The sequence below is a fragment of the Lissotriton helveticus genome, chromosome 2_2, assembly GCF_964261635.1.
Source record: "Lissotriton helveticus chromosome 2_2, aLisHel1.1, whole genome shotgun sequence".
In the NCBI taxonomy this organism is placed as follows: Eukaryota; Metazoa; Chordata; class Amphibia; order Caudata; family Salamandridae; genus Lissotriton; species Lissotriton helveticus.
In genome coordinates this window covers 468,182,730-468,204,853 of record NC_136060.1, presented here as the reverse complement: position 1 = coordinate 468,204,853, position 22,124 = coordinate 468,182,730, and the positions used below count along the sequence as shown (strand labels likewise).

The window sequence follows — 22,124 nt, the reverse complement described above, 5'->3', positions numbered from 1 at the left end:
ACCTCTGCCTGGAGAGTGAGTGAGCTCCAGGCTCTTTCTTCTACACCTCCTTTCCTCTCTGTCCATCCGGACAAGGTTGTGTTGCGGACGAGACCCTCTTTCCTGCCCAAGGTTGTCACGGCCTTCCACATCAGGCAGTCCATTACCTTGGCCACCTTCTTTCCGCCTCCGCATCCCTCGAAACAGGAAAAGAGGCTCCACCGTCTGGACCCAAAACGTGTGCTCTCTTACTATCTGGATCGCACACGCCAGTTCCGGGTGGATGACCAACTCTTTGTTGGTTACGTGGGCGCTAAGAAGGGAAAGGCGGTGCACAAGCGGACCATCTCGCGGTGGATCATCTTGTGTATCCAGGCATGTTACTCCTTGGCTAAGAAGGAGCCCCCTGTTGGGTTGCGGGATCATTCCACTCGGGCCACGGCGACTACCACTGCCCTGGGCCGAGGAATGCCCTTGCAGGACATTTGCCAGGCAGCTACGTGGGCCTCGCTGCACACGTTTGCACGACACTACTGCCTGGACAGCCAAGTCCGGAGGGATGGCTACTTTGGCCGTTCCGTCCTCCAGGACTTTCTGGTGTGATTATTGGTTCGCAGACCCACCACCGGGGTTGGTATTGCTGGGGTATCTATTCCAAGGTAAGGAATCTATTACTAACGTGTCTCTTTCAGATGCACAAGTTACTACTTGTGTAACGATATATCTGTAAGAGACATTAGTTAGTGATAGATTCCTTACCGACCCACCCATCCTCCCCGTTCTGCGAACCGATATCTAGGGTTAAGGTCATCCCCTTTCAGGGCCCTAGTTTCATGGCACCAGTGTCGGTTCTATCATGGCTCTGCGTATCTGGCGCGGAAAAGCTGTGTATCAGAACTGACGTCAGCGCGCATGGGCGGCGTCTAAGTACTCCGACCTCATTCCGCGCTAACGACGCCGACGACGGACGTGGAGCCGAGGACGACGCCTGCCGGCGCGCACAGGTATTGCTGTGCAAAACTCTCCGGATCCAGTCTGATGCCTGGGGATATTCTAAGGTAAGGAATCTATCACTAACTAATGTCTCTTACAGATATATCGTTACACAAGTAGTTACTTGTGCGACGGGTTCGTCCCTCCTGGGATCGGGGGGGCCACATGGGAGAAGCGGAGATAAGAGGCCTCTGGTCTCCAGCGGAGTCCAAGCTCCATATCAACCTTCTGGAGCTTCGGGCGATCCGACTTGCACTGAAGGCATTCCTTTCCTCTGTCAAGGGGAGAGTAGTGCAGGTGTTCACAGGAAGCACCACCGCCATGTGGTACTGCAACAAACAGTGCGGGGTGGGGTCATGGACCCTATGTCATGATGCCCTGGACCTTTGAACATGGCTGGAACATCAGAGCGTTTCCCTGGTGGTTTAACACCTGGCAGGTTCACTGAACCCCAGGACAGACGAACTCAGCTGCAGGTGCATGAGGGAACACAAATGACCACTTCACTCGGACGTGGCACACGGTCTCTTTCAACAGTGGGGAGAGCCTTGGTTAGATCTATTCGCCACCGAAGAGAACGTGCAATGTCAGCGGTTCAGTGCATTGGAATTTCTATGGCGGCACTCGCTAGGCACCGCTATTCGTCGTGGGTGGGGTTGCGGTCTGTTGTACGCCTTTCCGCCTATACTACTTCTGCCCAGAGTGCTGAAGAAGATGAGGTGCGACCGGTCCCAAGTCCTTCTTGTGGCTCCGGACTGGGCTTGAAGAGTTTGGTTTCCCGAGCTACTCAGTATAACCATCGATTCCCCGATCCGACTGCCTCTTCAGGCGGATCTTCTGTCGCACCAGCAGGGGACGGTCCTCCACCTGAACCTGTCCAGACTCCACCTCTATGCGTGAAGATTGAGCGGCGGCAGTTGATTCCTTTAGAATTTCCTCCTGAAGTCCGTAATGTCATTCTGGCACCCAGGCCTACCTCCACTAAGTTGGTATACACCTGCAGGTTGAACAAATTTGTGGCATGGTGAACAGCAAAGGCTGAGGATCCCATTTCTGCCCCTCTTTCTGAAGTTCTTTTGTTCCTTCTTTCTTTGGCACAGCAGGGCTCTCCTCTGCGCACTATCAATGGGTATCTTTCTGCTATTTTAACCTTTCACAGGCTTCCTGATCAGCCCTCTCTTTTCAAGTCCTCTGTTAATAGATTCCTCAAAGGCATTACTCATATTTTCCCTCCGATTCCGTTTGTAATGCCACAGTGGGACTTGAACCTGGTTTTTAAAATTTTAATGTGTGCTTCATTTAAGCCCCTTCACAATTGCCCACTTCATTTGTTAACTTTAAAGACTGCTTCCCTGGTTGCCATCACCTCTGCCAGGAGGGTGTGAGCTCCAGGCTCTTTCTTGTAAACCTCCTTTTCTGTCTATCAATCCGGATAAGGTTGTGCTCAAGACACGCCCATCCTTTCTGCCAAATGTTGTCACTGCCTTCCACATCGGGCAGACCATCACTTTGCCCACCTTCTTTCCGCCTCCTTCCAGAGAGAAAGTGTCTCCACCGTCTGGACCCAAAACGCGCGCTCTCATTTTACCTGAGACGCACACAACAGTTCCGGGTGGATGAACTACTGCTTCTGTAGTAGGGGATCTGTGTATAGTCATAATCTAGTGAATAGTCCCGCCCATGTGCGTGGACCCAGGAGCAATCAAAAACAATCTCTTAAGTTGTCAAAACATGCAGAACTGCAACGACACTTAAGAGAGAATTTAAAGACAGATAATGCAGCCTATATCCACAGGCTACACTGTCCAGTACTTCAACTAGAAATTCCACCAAAAATCCACAAACAGCACACCCTGTCCAGGTTTCTTCACAAAGAAACACTTGCTTTTACCAGCAAGACCCTCAGGAATGATGGAGAGGAAGGAATGGACAGACAAGCCCCTAGGCTGCCATTATGTGGCTCAGAACAGGATACTGTGCCTTTAAGAGAACTTTCCAGAAGTCTCACAGTATCCCAGAATGCACTGCAGGTCCCTTTTACTCTGTTCTTTTTTCCGGCTCCTGCGAGCAGGACCCTGGAGCATTGAGCTCTTCCTTTTCAAGGGTTCAATTGGTGATTTTTCACTTTTTTCAAGTTTGTTTGAGTGCTTTTCTTGAAGTACTTTGGTGTTTCTTCCTTGTGTTTGTCTTGGTGCACTCTTTATTAGTCAATATGCCTGCATTATTTGACAAATGCCTAGAGTGCTCGAGGAAGAAGGCTAAGTCGGACCCACAATAGGTGTGCCTCATCTGCCTTCCCTCATCTCATGTCCTAGAGGAGTGTGACATCTGCCAGGGCTTCTCTAGCAGAACCCTGAGAGATAGGTGTGAGAAGTTGGCCTGATATATGATGCTCACTAGTTCTAGTGATCACCTTGTATCAGTCCAAACAACCCTTATGGTGATTGGTTGTAAGTCAACCTTATAGACCAGCTATCCTAATGGTAGCATGGACAAAGCAGTCTTAGGCTAAACTATTTTGGCATGTGAAGCCAGCTGTTTTACCACAATATAACCCCTTGAATACCAGATGAAAGGACACCACACAGGTTGTTATGAAAATAAACAGTATATTTATTAATAACAACACCTCTGAACTCTTTATGAGTTCAGAGGGCTAAGCACATGACAATCTCTTACGAAAAATACGACAAGTTTCACAAAATGACAATGGTGCCCTAGGGGCACGACAAACCATATACTAAGTAAGTGGAATGTGAAAGTCCATAATAGGAATGGAGCTGTTCAGAGGCTGTAGGATCGATGGGACCACGCTACACTAACTCTAGGTAAGTAATAGGAGGCCCACGGAACGCGTGTGCAGAGTGTGAACTCACACGCGAGATGCGTAACAACGTCTATGGACAGTACAGTTCAAGTTCAAGTTAAAGGTAAGTACGGAGAATCCTGACTAGTTAGGACAACAACGACTGTGGAACTGGACACTAGGACAGTTAGACTACCCTTGAGCACCGAAATGCTCTTGTTACCTCACCCACGGACTGCGGGTGTATAGGTGCCAAAGTGTGTCGCGTTCTCGCGTTGAAGTCAATGGAGCCTGAAAGAAAAGATGCAGGCGACCAGGAGGAAGATGTCCGGTGCGATCCAAGGGTGGATCGGTGAAGAAGAGGACCTGAAAGCAGAGGGGACAGCGTTCAAAGTCACTAGCCAGTGACCGGTGTGGAACCAGGAAGGAACCAGATGCTGTCATCGCGATCAGGTGAAGAGTGGACGCTTGACTCTGCAGCCACGTGGACCAGAGGAGGTGTCTTCGACGACCAGGATGGAGGCACGAGCTGTCCCACGCAGGCTCTCGCGGTCGCCGGTGTTGGATCCGGAATCGGCGTCAACAGGCCTTGGCAAAGGCAACCCACGCGGTAAGTGGAGAAAGCGTCTGGTGCGGACTAGTAGAGTCCGGGGTGCCCCTCTTTTGGAAGGGAGCAAGGGCCAGTCTGGAGCAACCAGACCAGCAGTGAAGATTCAAAGGTTCGTCGTCTAGGAGGCCACTAGCCAGCCGGCAAGTGACCAGACAACGCGTCGAGCAGCAGACCAGCAGAAGGGCCCCACGCAGATCTCGTGGATGCTGGAGGGCTGATCTTCGGTGCAGGGGCTGCTCGGGGCTGGGGCTTCTCAGTCCCCAAAGCACTTGGTCGAGTTTACCTCGGGAGTCGTGCTGGAAGCGAAGTGCAGGTTCGTTCAAGATGGCCGGTCCCACGTGTCTCGTCGCACCCACGGGTCTCAGCTTTGCTGTAGATGCAGGTTGAGGTCGGAGAGGCCTGGGAATCCGGGTCTCGTCGGGCTCTGAAGTCTGGATCCTCGAGGGAAGACGACAAAGTGAAGCCGCTGGATGCTTGATGGTGCCTGCAGGTGCAGGGTGGACACTCCTTGCCCACAAGGGAGATTTCTTCAGTCTTCTGTGGAGCAGAACGTCGAAGTCCAGAGTTTCTTCTTGTAGAGTAGTTCAGGATTAATCTAATTTGGAATGGGACCAGCTCCTACCTTTATCCTGCTAAAGGGGGATGCACTACTGACTAGGTCCCTCCCCTGGGTGGGACCAGGAAGGGGGGTGGTTACACCCCCTATCCTTTGTCCGGTTTCCCACCAGAGCTGGGGCTGAAGTGCCCCAGCAACTGGTTTGAACCAGTGTATGCACAGGTGTAGGAAGGTAGATTCCTGACTATGGTTGCCCCCAACTTTTTGCCTGGTGTTTTGCTGGTTTTCTGACTTAGTTGACCTGGGGCCCTGCTATTCAGGACCCCAGGCCTACTGCTCTCTCTGTAAAATGGATTCCATGTACCTTAGTGTAGGAGAGTAGGGTCTGCAATCCTATGATCACCCAGATTTTTTGCTTTTTGCTGCACTGGTTTACGACTTTCCCTGGCTGTGGGCCTGCTAATCAGACCCACAGCCTAGCTGTTCTCTCTATCCAAATTGTACTCAGGTACTGAATTGGCACTGGGCCCTCTCCAAGTCCCTGTACCCAGGGCTGAGGTGCACCCAGGAGTCTCCCAGGGGCTGAAGCATGTATTATGCCACCCCTGGATTGACTAACTAAAACTGACACAACTGGCTGCACGACAGCTGGGGCAAGGTGGTGTACTCACCCTTTGCTTTAGATATAGTATACCTATATCTAACCCTAAAAATGGACACACAGATCTCCTATCAGTCACTCCTATAGCAGGCCTTAACAATCCTGAAGGCAGAGTGCTTGGAATCGTGTGAGATGGTGCTCTAGCATGAGCTGAGCCTGTCTGCGGCTTTCGGGATCCATCCCTTAGCCGTTTCCATGATATCGCATACCATATACTCTTAAGTGCATTATAATCCTCGCGGTTATGTGCCAACTCTGGTATCGCTTTATCAAAACATGTCGAGTAAGGTGTCATACGAATTGGAATACTAACCCCTCGCCAATTCTGGCGACGGGGTTAGCATTCCACCCTTCTAGAGGGACACGGCATGCCTGTAACCTATAACCCGGTTAAAAGTCAGACAGAGCCTTAGCATCCACAAAATGGATGCTGCCACCGAGACACAAGTCTGCCCTCCTGCTGCTGGGAGTCCTCCCAGAGCAGGAGATAAGGACAAAGGGTTTCCTGCCAGGGGCGGTGCCAGCACCGTCCCAGACAGGGTTTTGTGTATTGTAGGTAGGCAGGGCTTTAGAGGAAGGTGACTGCACGTGGCACCCCGGTGCTCACTGTGCATAGGCTGGCTGGAACCAGTTCCAGGGTCACTCCAGACCCTGTGCTGGGGAAAAGCCCGCCAAGGAAGTGGGTGTAACCACCCCCCTCCTAGTCCCACCCATAGGGCAGGACTTAGTCGCGTGCCAGCCCCTTTTTACAGGATAAAGGTAGAGACTGGCCCCCTTCCAAATCAGATCATCTTTGAATCCTGAAACTACTTTCTGCGAAAAGAACTCAAGACTTCTTCCTAAGATTTCTCCCTTGTGACTAAGGAGTAGTCACCCTGCATCCGCAGGCACCATCCAAGAACACTGCGGTCTGCTGTAAGTCCTTCCTCCGGAATCCGACTGCCCAGCTCGACGAGAACCGGCTTCCCTGGCACCTCTGACCTCTACCCACCTCTACAGCCCAGCTGAGAACCGTGGGTGCGACGAGACCTCAAGGGACCGGCCATCTGCAAGACTGCACGACTTCTTTCCAGCAAGCCCGCCGAGTAATCTACTGGTGAGTGCTTTGGGGTCCGAGAAGCCCCGACTCTGAGCAGCTCCAGCTCCGAAGTGCAGCCCCCCAGCATCTCCACGATCTGCGTGGGGCCCTTCTGCTTTCCGCTGCTCACCGCGTTGTTTGGCTACTAGCCCGTTGGCTTGTGGCCTTCCTGACGACGCCCGACGACATTTCTGCTGCTGGTCTGGTTGCTCCAGACTGGCCCTTGCTCCCTTCCAGAAGAGGAGCACCCTGGACCCTCCTGGTCCACTCAAGACGCCATTTTGAGTCCACCGCGTGGGCTTGAATTAGCCAAGGCTTGTTGCCCAATCCTGGGTAACTTCGACGCCAACGACTTCATCCTTCGTGGGACAGCTCGCACCTCCATCCTGGTCGCCGACAACGCCTCCTGGTCCGAGAGACTGCAGAGCCCAGCAGTGCCCACTCACCTGACTGCGGTGACTTCGCCCGGTGCCATCCTGGTGCCCACTTAATCACTGGCTAGTGATTCAAGAACTTGGTCCCCTCTGCTTTCAGGTTTTCTTCTTCCTTGATCCAGGCTTGGATCCATCGAACTTTCCTTCACTGGTCGCCTGCCAGCAACTTCTTCCTTCCAGGCTCCTGGTCCGGCAACGAGATCCCCGACGTCTTTTCAGACCTATGCAGCTGCAGCCCCTGGGCTAGGTAACTTCGGCACTCCGGTGTCCCAGCATAGCCTCACTATCCAAGGGTCAGGATCCACTGTCGTTTTCTCCCTACCAGGTCGGGTTCGCCCGTGAACATTAACTTTGTGAATTCTAGCTTCCATAGACTTTGTCCCGCATCCCGCGTGAGAGTGCACACTCTGCACCCGAGTCCCCTAGGCCTCCTAGTAGTAATCTAACGATTCCCTAGTCCAGTCCTAGCGATTCCAAAGCCTATTAGAACTGTTACTTACCTGCTAGTAATTCGCATTCCACTTTTAGCGTATATGGTTTTTCGTGCCCCTCGGGCATTTGTGTAACGTGCTAACTTAAAAGTATTTTCGTAAGAGTTTTGTTGTGTGCTTAGCTCCCTGTCTCATAAAGAGCCAGGGTAGTCTTGTTATAAATAAATACACTGTTTATTTTCATAACAACTTGTGTGGTGTCCTTTCACTGGGTGTTCAAGGGGTAATGTGATGGTAAAACAGCTGGCTTAACACGCCCTCTAGAGTCTTAGCCTTAGACTGCTCGTATCCATGCTACTAGGATAGCTGGTCTATAAGGTTGACTTACAACCAATCATCAATAAGGGTTGTTTGGACTGATATATAGTGATCACTAGAATAGTGAGCACTGCACATCAGGCCAACTTCTCACACTTAGGTACATATCTAAATTGGATACTGAGTCACCTTATCAGTGCCTGTACAGTGTACCTTAGGTACCCAGGGCATAGGTGTACCCAGGGGCTGCAGCATGTATTATGCCACCCCTGGCTGGCCATCCAAATCTGACACAACTGGCTGCTTGACAGCTGGGGCAAGGTGGTGTAATCACCCTTTGCTTTAGATATAGTATACCTATATCTAACCCTAAAAATGGACACACAGATCTCCTATCAGTCACTCCTATGGCAGGCCTTAACAATCCTGAAGGCAGAGTGCTTGGAATCGTGTGAGATGGTGCTCTGGCATGAGCTGAGCCTGTCTGCTGTTTTCGGGATCCATCCCTTAGCCGTTTCCATGATATCGCATACCATATACTCTTAAGTGCATTATAATCCTCGCGGTTATATGCCAACTCTGGTATCGCTTTATCAAAACATGTCGAGTAAGGTGTCATACGAATTGGAATACTAACCCCTCGCCAATTCTGGCGACGGGGTTAGCATTCCACCTTTCTAGAGGGACACGACATGTATGTAACCTGTAACCCCGGTTAAAGTCAGACAGAGCCTTAGCATCCACAAAATGGATGCTGCCACCGAGACACAAGTCTGCCCTCCTGCTGCTGGGAGTCCTCCCAGAGCAGGAGGCAAGGACAAAGGGTTTCCTGCCAGGGGCGGTGCCAGCACCGTCCCAGACAGGGTTTTGTGTATTCCAGGTAGGCAGGGCTACAGAGGAAGGTGACTGCAAGTGGCACCCCGGTGCTCACTGTGCATAGGCCGGCTGAAACCAGTTCCAGGGGCACTCCAGCCCCTGGCCTGGGGAAAGCCCGCCAAAAGGAGAGGGGTGTAACCACCCCCCTCCTGGTCCCACCAATAGGGCAGGACTTAGTCGCGTGCCAGCCCCCTTTTCCCAGATAAAGGTAGGAGCAGGCCCCCTTCCAAATTAGATCATCTTTGGAATCAAGACACGACTTTCTACGAAAGGACATCAAGATTTCTTCTTCAAGATTCTCCCTTGTGGCTAAGGAGTAGTCACCCTGCATCCGCAGGCACCACCTTAAGAACACTGCGGTCTGCTGCAAGTCCTTCCTCCGGAATCCGACTGTCCAGCTCGACAAGACCCGGCTTCCCTGGCACCTCCGACCTCTACTCACCTCTACAGCCAAGCTCAGAACCGTGAGTGCGACGAGACCTCAAGGGACCGACTATTGCCAAGACTGCACGACTTCTTCACAGCAAGCCCGCCGGGTAATCTACTGGCGAGTGCTTTGGGGTCCGAGAAGCCCCGACCCTGAGCAGCTCCAGCACCGAAGATCAGCCCCCCAGCATCTCCACGATCGGCGTGGGGCCCTTCTGCTTTTTGCTGCTCACCGCGTTGTTTGGCTACTAGCCCGCTGGCTTGTGGCCTTCTGAACGACGCCCGACGACATCACTGCTGCTGGTCTGGTTGCTCCAGACTGGTTCTTGCTCCCTTCCAGAAGAGGAGCATCCCGGACCCTCCTGGTCCACTCAAGACGCCATTTTGAGTCCACCGCGTGGGCTTGAATTAGCCAAGGCTTTGTTGCCCAATCCTGGGTCCTTCGACGCCGACAGCTTCATCCATCGTGGGACAGCTCGCCCCTCCATCCTGGTCGCCGACAACGCCTCCTGGTCCGTGAGATCTGCAGAGCACAGCGTCGCCCACTCACCTAGTCGAGGTGACTACCCTCCGGTGCCTCCTGGTGCCCCTGACTACTGGCTAGTAGTCACGAACTTGGTCCCCTCTGCTTTCAGGTGTCATCCATCTTCAAGATCCAGGCTTGGATCAACTCGAACTCTCTTCACTGGTCGCCTGCCAGCATCTTTCTTCCAGGCTCCTGGTCCGTCTACGAGGATTCCCGACGTCTTTTGAGACCTATGCAGCTGCAGCCCCTGGGCTAGGTAACTTCGGCATTTCGGTGCCCCAGCATAGCCTCACTATCCAAGGGTCAGGATCCACTGTCGTTTTCTTCCTACCAGGTCGGGTTCGCCCGTGAACACTAACTTTAACAGCTATCATAGACTTTGTCCCGCATCCCGCGTGAGAGTGCACACTCTGCACCCGAGTCCCCTGGGCCTCCTAGAAGTAATCTAACGATTCTATAGTCAAGTCCTAGCGATTCCAAAGCCTATTAGTACTGTACTTACCTGCTAGTAATTTCGCATTCCACTTTTTGAGTATATGGTTTAGCGTGCCCCTCGGGCATTTGTATATACTGTGCTAACTTAAGTATTTTTATAAGAGTTTTGTTGTGTGCTTAGCTCCCTGTCTCATAAAGAGCCAGGGTAGTCTTGTTATAAATAAATACACTGTTTATTTTCATAACAACTTGTGTGGTGTCCTTTCACTGGGTGTTCAAGGGGTAATGTGATGGTAAAACAGCTGGCTTAACACGCCCTCTAGAGTCTTAGCCTTAGACTGCTCGTATCCATGCTACTAGGATAGCTGGTCTATAAGGTCGACTTACAACCAATCATCAATAAGGGTTGTTTGGACTGATATATAGTGATCACTAGAATAGTGAGCACTGCACATCAGGCCAACTTCTCACACAGGGCACCTTGTGTGCCCCAGGCATGTCTCATTCCTTTCAGGCCTATCCTACCCAATACACAAAATCCTTTCTGGGGTGGTGCTAGCACCTTCCAAGGCAGGAAACCCTTTGTCCAAGCCGCCCTCGCTGGAAGGACTCCCAGCAGCAGGAGGTCAGACTTGTGTCTGTGGTGGCAGCATCCATTTTGTGATCCCAAGGCTCGAGTTAACTTTAACCGGGGTTCACAGTTACATACATGTCGTGTCCCTCTAGAAGGGTGGAATGCTACCCCCGTCGCCAGAATTGGCGAGGGGGTAGTATTCCAATTCGTATGACACCTTACTCGACATGTTTTGATAATGTTATACCAGAGTTAGCATTTAACCGCGAGGTTGATAATGCACTTAAGAGTATATGGTATAGCGTTATCATGGAACAGCTATTCGGACTTGGTTCCGCAAGCTGCAGACGGGCTCAGCTCATGCCAGAGCACCATCTCACATAATTCCAAGCACTCTGCCTTCAGGATTGATAAGGCCTTCCATAGGAGTGACTGATAGGAATATGTGTGTCCATTTTAGGGTTAGATATAGGTATACTATATCTACAGCAAAGGGTGATTACACCACCTTGCCCCAGCTGTCGTGCAGATATATTGTCAGTTTTAGATGGCCAGCCAGGGGTGGCATAATACATGCTTCAGCCCCTGGTAGGCCCTGGGTACACCTATGCCCTGGGTACAGGGACTGATAAGGTGGCCCAGTACCACTTGGTAAATGCACCTAAAGTCCATGGTTGTCAATTTAGAGAGAGAACAGCTAGGCTGTGGGTCTGATTAGCAGGCCCACAGCCAGGGAAAGTCGTAAACCAGTGAAGCAAAAAGCAAAAATCTGGGGTGACCATAGGATTGCAGACCCCACTCTCCTGCAATAGGATGAAGATCAGGCTCCAAGGCCTGGAAGACAGAAGACTGAAGGCGCAAGGTGGGTCTGGAAGGGCTTCCTCTGCCCATGCTGAGGCCTCTGGGGGGCTCCCCAGGGGCAGGAAGACCAGCAAACGTCCCCATTCTCCGTCAGCGTCGATTGGACAGACTACGGCGTCGAGAGGGATGACTACAGTCGGTTCCCCGTCTCCCCAGGGCTCTGGGTTGAAGCGGCGTCGACGCTCGGCGTTGAGGGAACTGAATAGATTGCCGTCGAGATCACCGTGACGATTTGTCGGCGTCGAGTAATCGACGTCGAGAGGTGACCCGGCGTCGGCGCTCGCCGTCGAGGCAACACCGCCGTTCGCAGTCGGCGAAGAGAAGGAGGTCGTCGTCGAGGGGATCCTCGTCGTCAAGAAGGACGTCAAAGTCACGCAGACCCTCAGCGTCGAGGCGAAGCTCGGCGTCGAGGTGAAGGTCGCCGTCGAGGCTAAGGTCACCGTCGAGGCTAAGGTCACCGTCGAGGAGGAGAAGTTCGCCGTCGAGGGGCTGACGCTCGCCGTCGGGTTGACGTTCTTCGACGCCAAAGAGGCCCCGAAGGAATTCTGGCACCAGGAGTCAGTCTAGCATGTGGCAGGTGCAGATAGGGGATTCTCCAACGCCCCAGCCTAGAAAAGAAGGCAGATCACCCGGGCTCGGTGTATTCTGAAGTGTATACGCCTTCTAGGCCAAAGTCGGTTACGCCCCCTCCTCCAATGCCATGGGGACCACCTCCGCGGGCTCCCACCCCGCCTCCGCTTCCACCTCATCCTCAACCTCTACCTCTTCCTCTACCTCAACCTCAGCTTCTGGCTGACAGGCCTCCTCCGGTTCCTCCGAGGACGGCTTCGATGCCTCGAAATCCGACGCCCCCTAAGGGGACCCCTTGGCCAAGGGCCCCTGCCGGGCCAAAGTCGCCCACTCCTGTGAGGCCGGCGGAGCGCCCGAAGCCAAGGAGGTCACGATCTCGCTCAGGTCGGAGGGGGAAATCGCGGGGTCGTCACAGATCCTCTACGAGATCAAGACGGAGTCACAGGAGGCGAAGATCACGGTCCCGCACAGACTCTTCCGGGACCAGAACCTACTCACCGACTTTGTCGGAAACCCCGGGGACGAGAGTATCTCCGGTGGACGACATCAGCACATTCCAGGATGTTCTCCTGAGGGGTGCAGTTAAGTTGGGTATCACGGTGACAGTGCCTACCCCCACGACATCCGTGATTTTCGAGACACTGCATAAAAAACACCTGTCTCAACCTTTACTGCCTCTAGTGCCAGGACTGGTAGAGCCCGCAGAGGAGTTGTTTCTCACCCCTGCGGTGACGAAAGCCGCTCCCTCCTGGCTCCTTAAGAAGTACAGGGCCCCCGATTCTGACCCGGCCTTTCTTTGGATGGATCCGACTCCGGACTCTGTCATAGTGACGGCGGCTAGGAAGCAACATGCCACCTCCCAGTCTTCTACTGTGCCTCCTGATAAGGAGAGCCGATGGATCGACTCGGCAGGCAGAAAAGTCTGTGGGCCGGCCTCTACTGCGATGAAGGCGGCCAGTGCGGCGGCTTTGCTAGGGCGATACGATCGTGCCCTATGGGAGTCCCTCCAGCAATTCGCTGAGTTCCTTCCCCGAGAGAAGAAAGAGGACTTTCAAGAGACCCTGAAGGAGAGGATGCTGGTGTCGAACCAGCTCATCAGCGTGGCTGCGGATACGTCGCTTCTGGCCGCACATGGGTACTGTCATGGTGTCAACCAGCGACGCCACGCTTGGCTTAGACTTACATCGCTCAAGCCAGAAGCTCAGCAGCGGGTGGCCAATCTGCCTTTCTCGGGGGAAACCCTGTTTGGCAAGCATGCGGATGACGAAATGGCCCGCATGAAGGCGGAGGCCGAGACCCTAACGGCGGTCGGGTTGGAGAAGCCCAAGGAGAAGAAGACCTACCGCCCATTCCAGAGACGGTTTGGGGTGCAGGGCAGAGGGTGTGGACAGACTTCGGGACAGCAACAACAGCAGCCGCAGCAGTTCCGGAAGCCCTTCCAGAAGCGTCAGAAGGGTAGAGGCGGCCAGCAGTCCGCAACAGCGAACAAAGGCCCAGCTCGGTCTCGACCCTGAGCGGTTACTTCACCTACATCCGTTACCCACTCCGGTGGGGGGAAGCGTTCAATTTTTTCTGGCAGAGTGGAGAAAAATTTCTCCGGACATTTGGCTGCTGAATATTGTTTGCAATGGATACAGTCTTCGGTTCACCAGCCCGCCTCCATCAATTCCACCGGTCAGATCGCAGTTTCAACTTCGTGAGCTCCAGGCGGAGGCTGATATCCTGTTAAGGAAAAGGGCGATGGAAGACGTACCTTTGTCTCAAAGAGGTAGAGGTCTGTACTGCCGGTTCTTTCTGGTTCGCAAGAAGGACAAGAACGAGTTCATGCCCATTCTGGATTTGCGACAAGCAAACAAGTGGATTCGCAGAGAGAAGTTTTGCATGCTGTCATTGCATCAGATTTATCCTCTGCTGCAACAGAGAGACTGGCTATGTGCTATAGACCTACAGGATGCGTACTTCCATGTGCCCATTGCACACAAACACAGGAAGTTCCTGCGATTCCAAGTTGGCACCAATCATTATCAGTACACAGTGCTGCCATTCGGGCTGAAGTCTGCGCCCAGAACATTCTCAAAGTGCATGGCAGTGGTAGCTGCACACCTAAGGAAGAACAAGGTGTATGGACGATTGGTTGATCAAGGCCTCCTCCTTTTCGGAAGCTCAAGAGGTGCGTTCTCCTGAACAAGCTGGAGTTACACGTCAACATGTCCAAGTCTGTCCCGACACCGGTCCAGTGCATACAGTACTTGAGAGCCTCCATCAATACGCTGTCAGCAAGCGTGTCTCCTTCGGAGGAGCGACTGGTATCAATCCTTCGGAAGGCTCAGGCTCTTATGACCACTCCATTTACAACAGTGAGGACGGTGTCTTCTCTACTGGGGTCGATGGCCTCTTGTATCTTCCTCACGCCTCACGCACGGCTGCACATGAGACCATTGCAGGAGTGCTTGGAGGATCAGTGGGATCAGAGGAAGGGGTCTTGGGACGACAAGATACGATTGTCTCTGCATGCTCTTAAGTCTCTGAAGTGGTGGTGTTCAGCGGAGAGCCTCCTCAGAGGGGTCCCCTTCCACAAGGACATTCCCACACAGACTATCGTGACGGATGCGTCTCTCCACGGCTGGGGGGCGCACTCCGGAGACTTACAGATTCAAGGAACGTGGCCCCGATGGAGTCCACGTACCACATCAATTTCCTGGAACTCTGAGCTGTTCACTTGGCATTGAAGGCCTTTCATCCGTCCTTCCGGACCAACTCTCTGCTTGTACAGACTGACAATACGACCACGATGTATTCTCAACAAGCAAGGGGGCTCGAGATCACGCACTCTGTCACAGGAGGCGCAGGCGATCTGGCGCTGGCTTCTGGCCAGAGGAATGACTATAACGGCCACCCATCTACCAGGTGTGCAGAATGTTCAGGCAGACACACTGAGCAGACTGATTCAGGAAAACCACGAATGGGTCATAAACGACGAAGTACAAGGAGAAGTCTTCGCAAGGTGGGGGACTCCAGACGTAGATCTGTTTGCCACCGCCGAAAACAGAAAATGCCGAGACTTCGCCTCCAGGTACTACCAGCATGGGACGCTGGGGAATGAGTTATGGATCAACTGGTTGAACAGCTTTGTGTACGCTTTTCCACCCAGCCCCCTGATTCCGACGGTGCTCATCAAGCTGTCCCAGTCCAGGGCACGGATGATCCTGATTGCCCCGGAATGGCCCAGGCAGTGGTGGTTCACGGACCTGCTTCACCGGTCTCTCCTTCCTCACATACGGCTGCCGTGCAGGCCGGACCTTCTCACGAAGTTCGGGGGGCAGATGGTGCACCCCAACCTCTCGTCTTTGAGTTTATCGGCATGGCTCCTGAGATATTGCAATATGGCCATACCAGAAGATTGTATGGACATACTGAAGGAGGCTAAGCAACCTTCCACTAGGACTTCCTATGCTTACAAGTGGAAGAGATTTTGCATCTGGTGCAAGTCCAAGAACTATGACCCGACGACGTGTAAGGAAGATGTTCTCCTTCCGTATCTTCTACATTTGGCGCAGTCTGGCCTTTAGGTTCATTCCATTAAGGTTCATCTCGCTGCGCTGACTGCCTACAGGAAAATGCCCTTCACAGACTTCCTTCTTCCAGATCCCTGTGATCAAAGATTTTTTGGAAGGCTTGAAGAAAGTGTTCCCTCCTGTCCGGCTTCCTTCGTCTTCGTGGGAATTGAACGTGGTGCTGTCCAGATTGATGAAGGAGCCTTTTGAACCTATTCATAAGACTTCGTTGCAGCCCCTGTCCTGGAAGGCGGCGTTCCTCGTGGCCATTACATCGGCCCGCAGAGTGAGTGAAATTCAGGCGTTGTGTTGCCAAGAACCTTATACTGTATTTCATGCTGCTAAGGTTGTTATGCGTACTCACCCTAAATTTCTTCCAAAGGTTATACCTGATTTCCATGTTAACCAGACCATAACTTTACCTACGTTTTTTCAGAATCCTTCATCTCCAGCGGAAAGGTCCCTGCATTCCCTGGATGTTAGGAGGGTGTTGAATTTTTATCTGGATAAAACCAAGGATATTCGTAGGTCAGACCAATTGTTTATCAATTATGGATCAGTCAGGACTGGTCTTGCTACCTCGAAACAGTCCATCTCGAGGTGGATTGTGTCCTGTATACAATTGTGTTACCAAAAGGCTAATAAGACCTTAGGGGTAAACCTAAGGCTCATTCCACCAGGGGCAAAGCTGCCACGACTGCTTTGCTACGTAATGTTCCAATTGCGGAAATCTGCAAGGCGGCCACTTGGAAGTCGGTCCATACCTTTGCTAAGCATTACTGTCTGGACACTGATGCCAGGGCAGACGCTCAGGTTGGGCAGGCTTCGCTGCGAAATCTGTTCGCACAGTAGTGGTGTTATTTCTCTTTTCTCCACCGCCGCTTTGGTGTGGGGATGGGCTTGCCATTCTATTCACTAGATTGACTATACACAGAGATCCCCTACTACAGAAGGAGTAGTTTCTGTCCTGTAGCTCTAGTTCTGTAGTAGGGGTATCTATAGTCATAAGCGTCTGCCCTCCTCCCCGGTGGAGAGAGATATTCATGTAAGAAATGCTACAGGTCTGGCGTGATACGCCTTCAAAAAGAACTGAAAGTAAAAGGGACCTGCAGTGCATTCAGGGATACTGTGAGACTTCTGGAAAGTTCTCTTAAAGGCATAGTATCCTGTTCTGAGCCACATAATGGCAGCCTATGGGGCTTGTCTGTCCATTCCTTCCTCTCTATCATTCCTGAGGGTTTTGCTGGTAAAAGCAAGTGTTTCTATGTGAAGAAACCTGGACAGGCTGTGCTGTTTGTGGATTTTTGGTGGAATTTCTAGTTGAAATACTGGACAGTGTAGCCTGTGGATATAGGCTGTATTATCGGTCTTTAAATTCTCTCTTAAGTGTCCGTGCAGTTCTGCATGTTTTGGCAACTTAAGAGATTATTTTTGATTGCTCCGGGGTCCACCCACATGGGCGGGACTATTCACTAGATTATGACTATAACAGAGATACCCCTACTACAGAACTGGAGTTACGGGACAGAAACTACTCCATGTTGGCGCCAAGAAAGGTCGGGCCGTACACAAGCAGACCATCTCCCGATGGGTCTTCATGTGTATTAAAGCCTGTTTTCTCTGGCAACGAAGGAGCCTCCGTTGGGGCTGTGCGCCCATTCCACCAGGGCGACGGCTGCCACAACGTCGTCGGGACGTGATGTCCCCTTACAAGACATCTGTCAGGCAGCTACATGGGCCTCGCTGCACACATTTACTAAGCACTATTGCCTGGATAGCCAAGTCCGGAGAGACCGCTTCTTTGGCAGTTCTGTTCTCCGGGACTTCCTGGTGTGATCTTGGTTCGCAGACCCACCACCGGGGTTGGTATTGCTGAAGTATCCATTCTAAAGTAAGGAATGTATCATTAACGTGTTTCTTTCAGATGCACGGTTTACTTACCTTCGGTAATGTTATATCTGTAAGAAACATTAGTTAGTGATAGATTCCTTACCGCACCTTCTGCGAACTGATTTCTAGGGTTAAGGTAATCTCTTTCTGGGCCCTAGTTTCAATGCACTAGTGGTCGGTTTCTTGCATGGCTCTGCGTTCCTGGCATGGAAAGTTGTGTACAGACCTGATGTTAACACGCATGGGTGGAGCCTAAGTAGTCTCCGTGACGTCATCTCAGCACTTACAATGCCAGCGACTGACGCGGAGCCTACAACGCCACCTACCGACGTGCAGGGGTACTGCTGACAAAACTTTCCGGATCCAGTCTGACGCGTGGGGATATCCTAAGTTAAAGAATCTATCACTAACTAATGTCTCTTACAGATATATCGTTACACAAGTAGTAACTTGTTCTACTGGTAAGTAACTCGTTTTTATCTGAAGCATTATCTAAAGGTGTGTGAACTCCTTACATATTTTTATAAATTTTGGATCTATTTTCAGTAATTTAGTATCCTCAATACAAGACAGATGGGGCACTGCCTACTTTCAGAACAACAACAGATATCTTCCAGGCAGAGCCCCCTCCGAAAACAGAGTACAACCCTATATTCAACCATGAAATAGATGATTAACATGTTCACCAAGCAAAGTGAGTGCAGTGCAGTATGCTGATTAAAAGATTCCTTTCCTGCTATTGTTCTCAGTTAACTGTAAGATTAAAATTTAGTTTAAAAACATTATTTTACAAAGCTGATCAAATGTAAGTTAATATTTTAATTTGTGTCTCTTATTTAGGTCAACTGAAGAAATCATAGCACTTTTTATATCCATTACGTTTGTCTTGGATGCACTTAAAGGCATAATAAAAAGTAAGTTCTGTAAGCCACTTTTTACTTGTAATTAAGCCAATCATAATTTCTGACCAGATCATTAGTCATAGTCTAACTTTTTATAACACAGATATGATGTTGAACGTTTATGTGCAAGCCTATTAATCTTTCTTTTTTTCATATACTTCCTGAATTTATTTACTTGACAGAGCAATGCATATTATAAACAACTTCTGTCATGTTGTTCTCACTTATATTATCTTGTACTAGTGGTATTACCATTGCAAAACTCCTGTATGTTATGTGGAGGATCCTTGGAATACTCTTTGCAATATATTTTTACATTGTTATTTATTATTTATACTTTTTTTATTACGCAAGCTAGACCAGAAGGTATCGGAGCTCTTTACATATAATGCAAGATCATGTGATAGAAGTACATTTAAAAATACAAATCAAACAAAATGATTCCCTTGGGTCGTGTACAGAAGAAGCTTGGAATTAGCTATAACCACAATCAAATATAAACACATTGACTAAAGAAATTGATCAAAAATGAAGTTACATAACAATTTATTGAGACAATAAAAAGACAATTTATAATTACACTGGAAAAAATGTTAAAAAACAATTGAAACAATTAAAATACTATATACTTTTGTGACCAGCACAAAAATAGGCAAGAACCTTAAACCTACTACTTTTAACAACTGTCGCAGCCAGAATGTAATATACTTGCTGCTTTGCCCATGCAATCTAGGTTACGTAGGCGAAACAGGTAGAGAATTGCGTATCAGAGTTCTAGAGCACAAGTCAGCGATACGTACCTCCAAAATCAATGCACCCCTAACAGAACATTACAAGGAAAAGAAACATTCCTGTGATGACATTAGATGGTTCATATTAGAGAAAGTGAGACAAAATAGAAGAGGGGGAGATGGAGACAGACTTAGAAAAAGAAGAGAGCAATGGTATTTCTGCTACCTTAACACAATAGACAAGGGCCTTAATACTAGAGAGGATTGGGCCAAATGTCTGTGAAGAATACTGAATAAACCCCCAACGATTGTTAATCCTAAAACTGGGATCCGCCAACAACATCCACACAGTCCCATTCCCTGGGACGAGGGAACAGGCCTTATAATACATGGGAGCCTTATGCATAATAATCCACCAATCCCTGCCTAGTCTCCAACCTTTGGTTTTTCTTATCTCCCAGGAATTCTTTATTATCAGCAGGAATTTAGTAAGTCCTTTACCCATATCTTGCGACAATTTTTCATGTCCGATTAAACAATCACAAACATATCCATCATTTTTTAAAAACTTCATTTTTGATCAATTTCTTTAGTCAATGTGTTTATATTTGATTGTGGTTATAGCTAATTCCAAGCTTCTTCTGTACACGACCCAAGGGAATCATTTTGTTTGATTTAGGTTTAACACCCCAATTCCCTTGTTCACTTCAAGGGGTTCCTCTCTCTTTTCATAACATTTAAAAATACAGCCAAAAAAGTGTTCGTCCTTAGCCTTAATTACAGTATACAGATATAGGAACAGCTTGAGCTAAAAGTGTACAAGACATAGTAGACAGCTGAAACACTAAATTAACCACTGCAACTGGTCATGGCAGAGTGGGTGTGAGCTTTGGGAACATAGCTCAGTTAGGGTGCGTGTTAAAGTATTTGTTGAGAAGTAGTTGTTTAAGGTCCTGTTTGAGACAGGAACATGAGGGGTTGCAGCGCAGGTCTCTAGGGAGTGAGTTCCATATTATGGGAGCATTTCCAGAAAAAGAATGTGTCTGGGGGGATTTATTTTTCAGTTTGTGAGGAATGAGAATAAGTGAGTTGGAGCTCCTGAGAGATCTAGTTCTTCCAGCTATCGAAAATGTGTTCTCCAGATAGTTGGGGTTCTCTGTGTGAAGGGCTTTGTAGGTGATGCAAGCAGTCTTGTAGAAACATCTTCCTTCAATTGGAAGCCAATTGACGCTCTTGAGGGCCGGTGTGATGTGCTCACAATTTGCAACCTGTTATTAGCCAGGCTACCATGTTGAGAACTGAATTAAGGGAGCAAGGTGTGTTTTCGGAGTTCCTGTGATGATGGCGTCACCATAATCCAGTTTTGAGAGGACTAGTGATTGCACTACTGTCTTAAAATCTTCAGGGGGAATAAAAGGTTTATGAAATAAAATAAAATGTTCATATTGTAAGCATCTTTTTCCCAAATTTGTTTTTATGGGTTGGGGGTGTTAGGGGACTCAGACTGTATACAAACACTGACGCCATCAATTCGGTAGAATTTTGCAAACCTCTAGTCACTCCATCATGCTGTGTGTGGCCTGTCCTTTGGTTTATTTTGTGTGGGTCACAGAAAGGAATACTAAACATGTATGCTGTTTCCAAGGCTGATGTTTGTTTCATGTCTTCATTTTTGGTGTATTTTTGACCTACTCAATGTATTTGTATACTTACACCAAAATAGCAAACATTTTCTTGTCGTAAGAGTGTTTTTGGGTATCTGCTATAGACTGCTTAGTAAGACCTTTTGTAACACCTTTCGTTTCCAATTCATGCATTTTTTATTAATGGGCCCTTGGTGAGTCCCTTGCACATGATTGAATGGTTTTGTTGTCTCTTGGGTATCTACTTTTGATGCAATGTCTTTCTCACCTATTCTTGTTTGTCCTAGCCATGAGTATTTTTGTCTGTGTTCTGATGGGATGAGTTGTATCCATCCCGTGAGGTTGTGTAAATGTAATGTTCGAGGCATATGAGCTGCAGAAAGAACACTTTTGCATTAGATCGCCACCTGGTGTTGGGCTCGAATGATTGCATGTTGTTGTCATCTTGAAAGAAGTCTTTTGTAGTCACGAGATAGGTGACTCCTCCCTTGGACGATAGTGTGCATGGGCATCGACTCCATCCTTAGATTTTTTTTTCCGCCACTGGGTACGAATGAACTTTTTCAGCTCCGCCTCGAAATCTACCTTTCAAGTACTTTGAAGCACAAAAAATCATAAAAACTTTACGTAACTAACTTAGATATCGACTGACATCGTTTCGACTAAATCAGCTCGATTCCGGTCGTCGACGCGGGCCATTGGGCCTATCCACGCCGCGAGGCCTATGTGAGAAGTTGGCCTGATATGCAGTGCTCACTATTCTAGTGATCACTATGTATCAGTCCAAACAACCCTTATTGATGATTGGTTGTAAGTCAACCTTATAGACCAGCTATCCTAGTAGCATGGATACGAGCAGTCTAAGGCTAAGACTCTAGAGGGCGTGTTAAGCCAGCTGTTTTACCATCACATTACCCCTTGAACACCAAGTGAAAGGACACCACACAAGTTGTTATCAAAAATAAAGTGTATTTATTTATAACACGACTACCCTGGCTCTTTGAGACAGGGAGCTAAGCACACAACAAAACTCTTAAGAAAATACTTTAAGTCGCACAATTTACACAAATGCCCGAGGGGCACGAAAAACCATATATTACAAAAGTGGAATGCGAATCACTAGCAGGTAAGTAACTATTCTCATAGACTTTAGAAACGCTAGGCCTACAATACTAAACCCTTAGATTAGAAGCAGGAGGCCTGTGGACGTCGTGTGCAGAGTGGGAACTCTCACGCGTAAGGCGGGAAAAAGTCTATGGAGGCTAGCAAA

General features: G+C 49.6%; 1 protein-coding gene across 1 annotated transcript in view; it reads left to right on the top strand.

Moving 5' to 3' along the window:
• The window catches only part of SLC4A11 (solute carrier family 4 member 11), a 1,943,806-nt gene that overhangs the window by 1,516,259 nt on the left and 405,423 nt on the right, over window positions 1–22,124 (top strand). Inside the window, exon 14 of the mRNA XM_078678714.1 lies at window positions 18,419–18,492. Coding sequence (XP_078534840.1) covers window positions 18,419–18,492 — 74 coding nt within the window. The remainder of the gene's footprint in view (window positions 1–18,418; window positions 18,493–22,124) is intronic.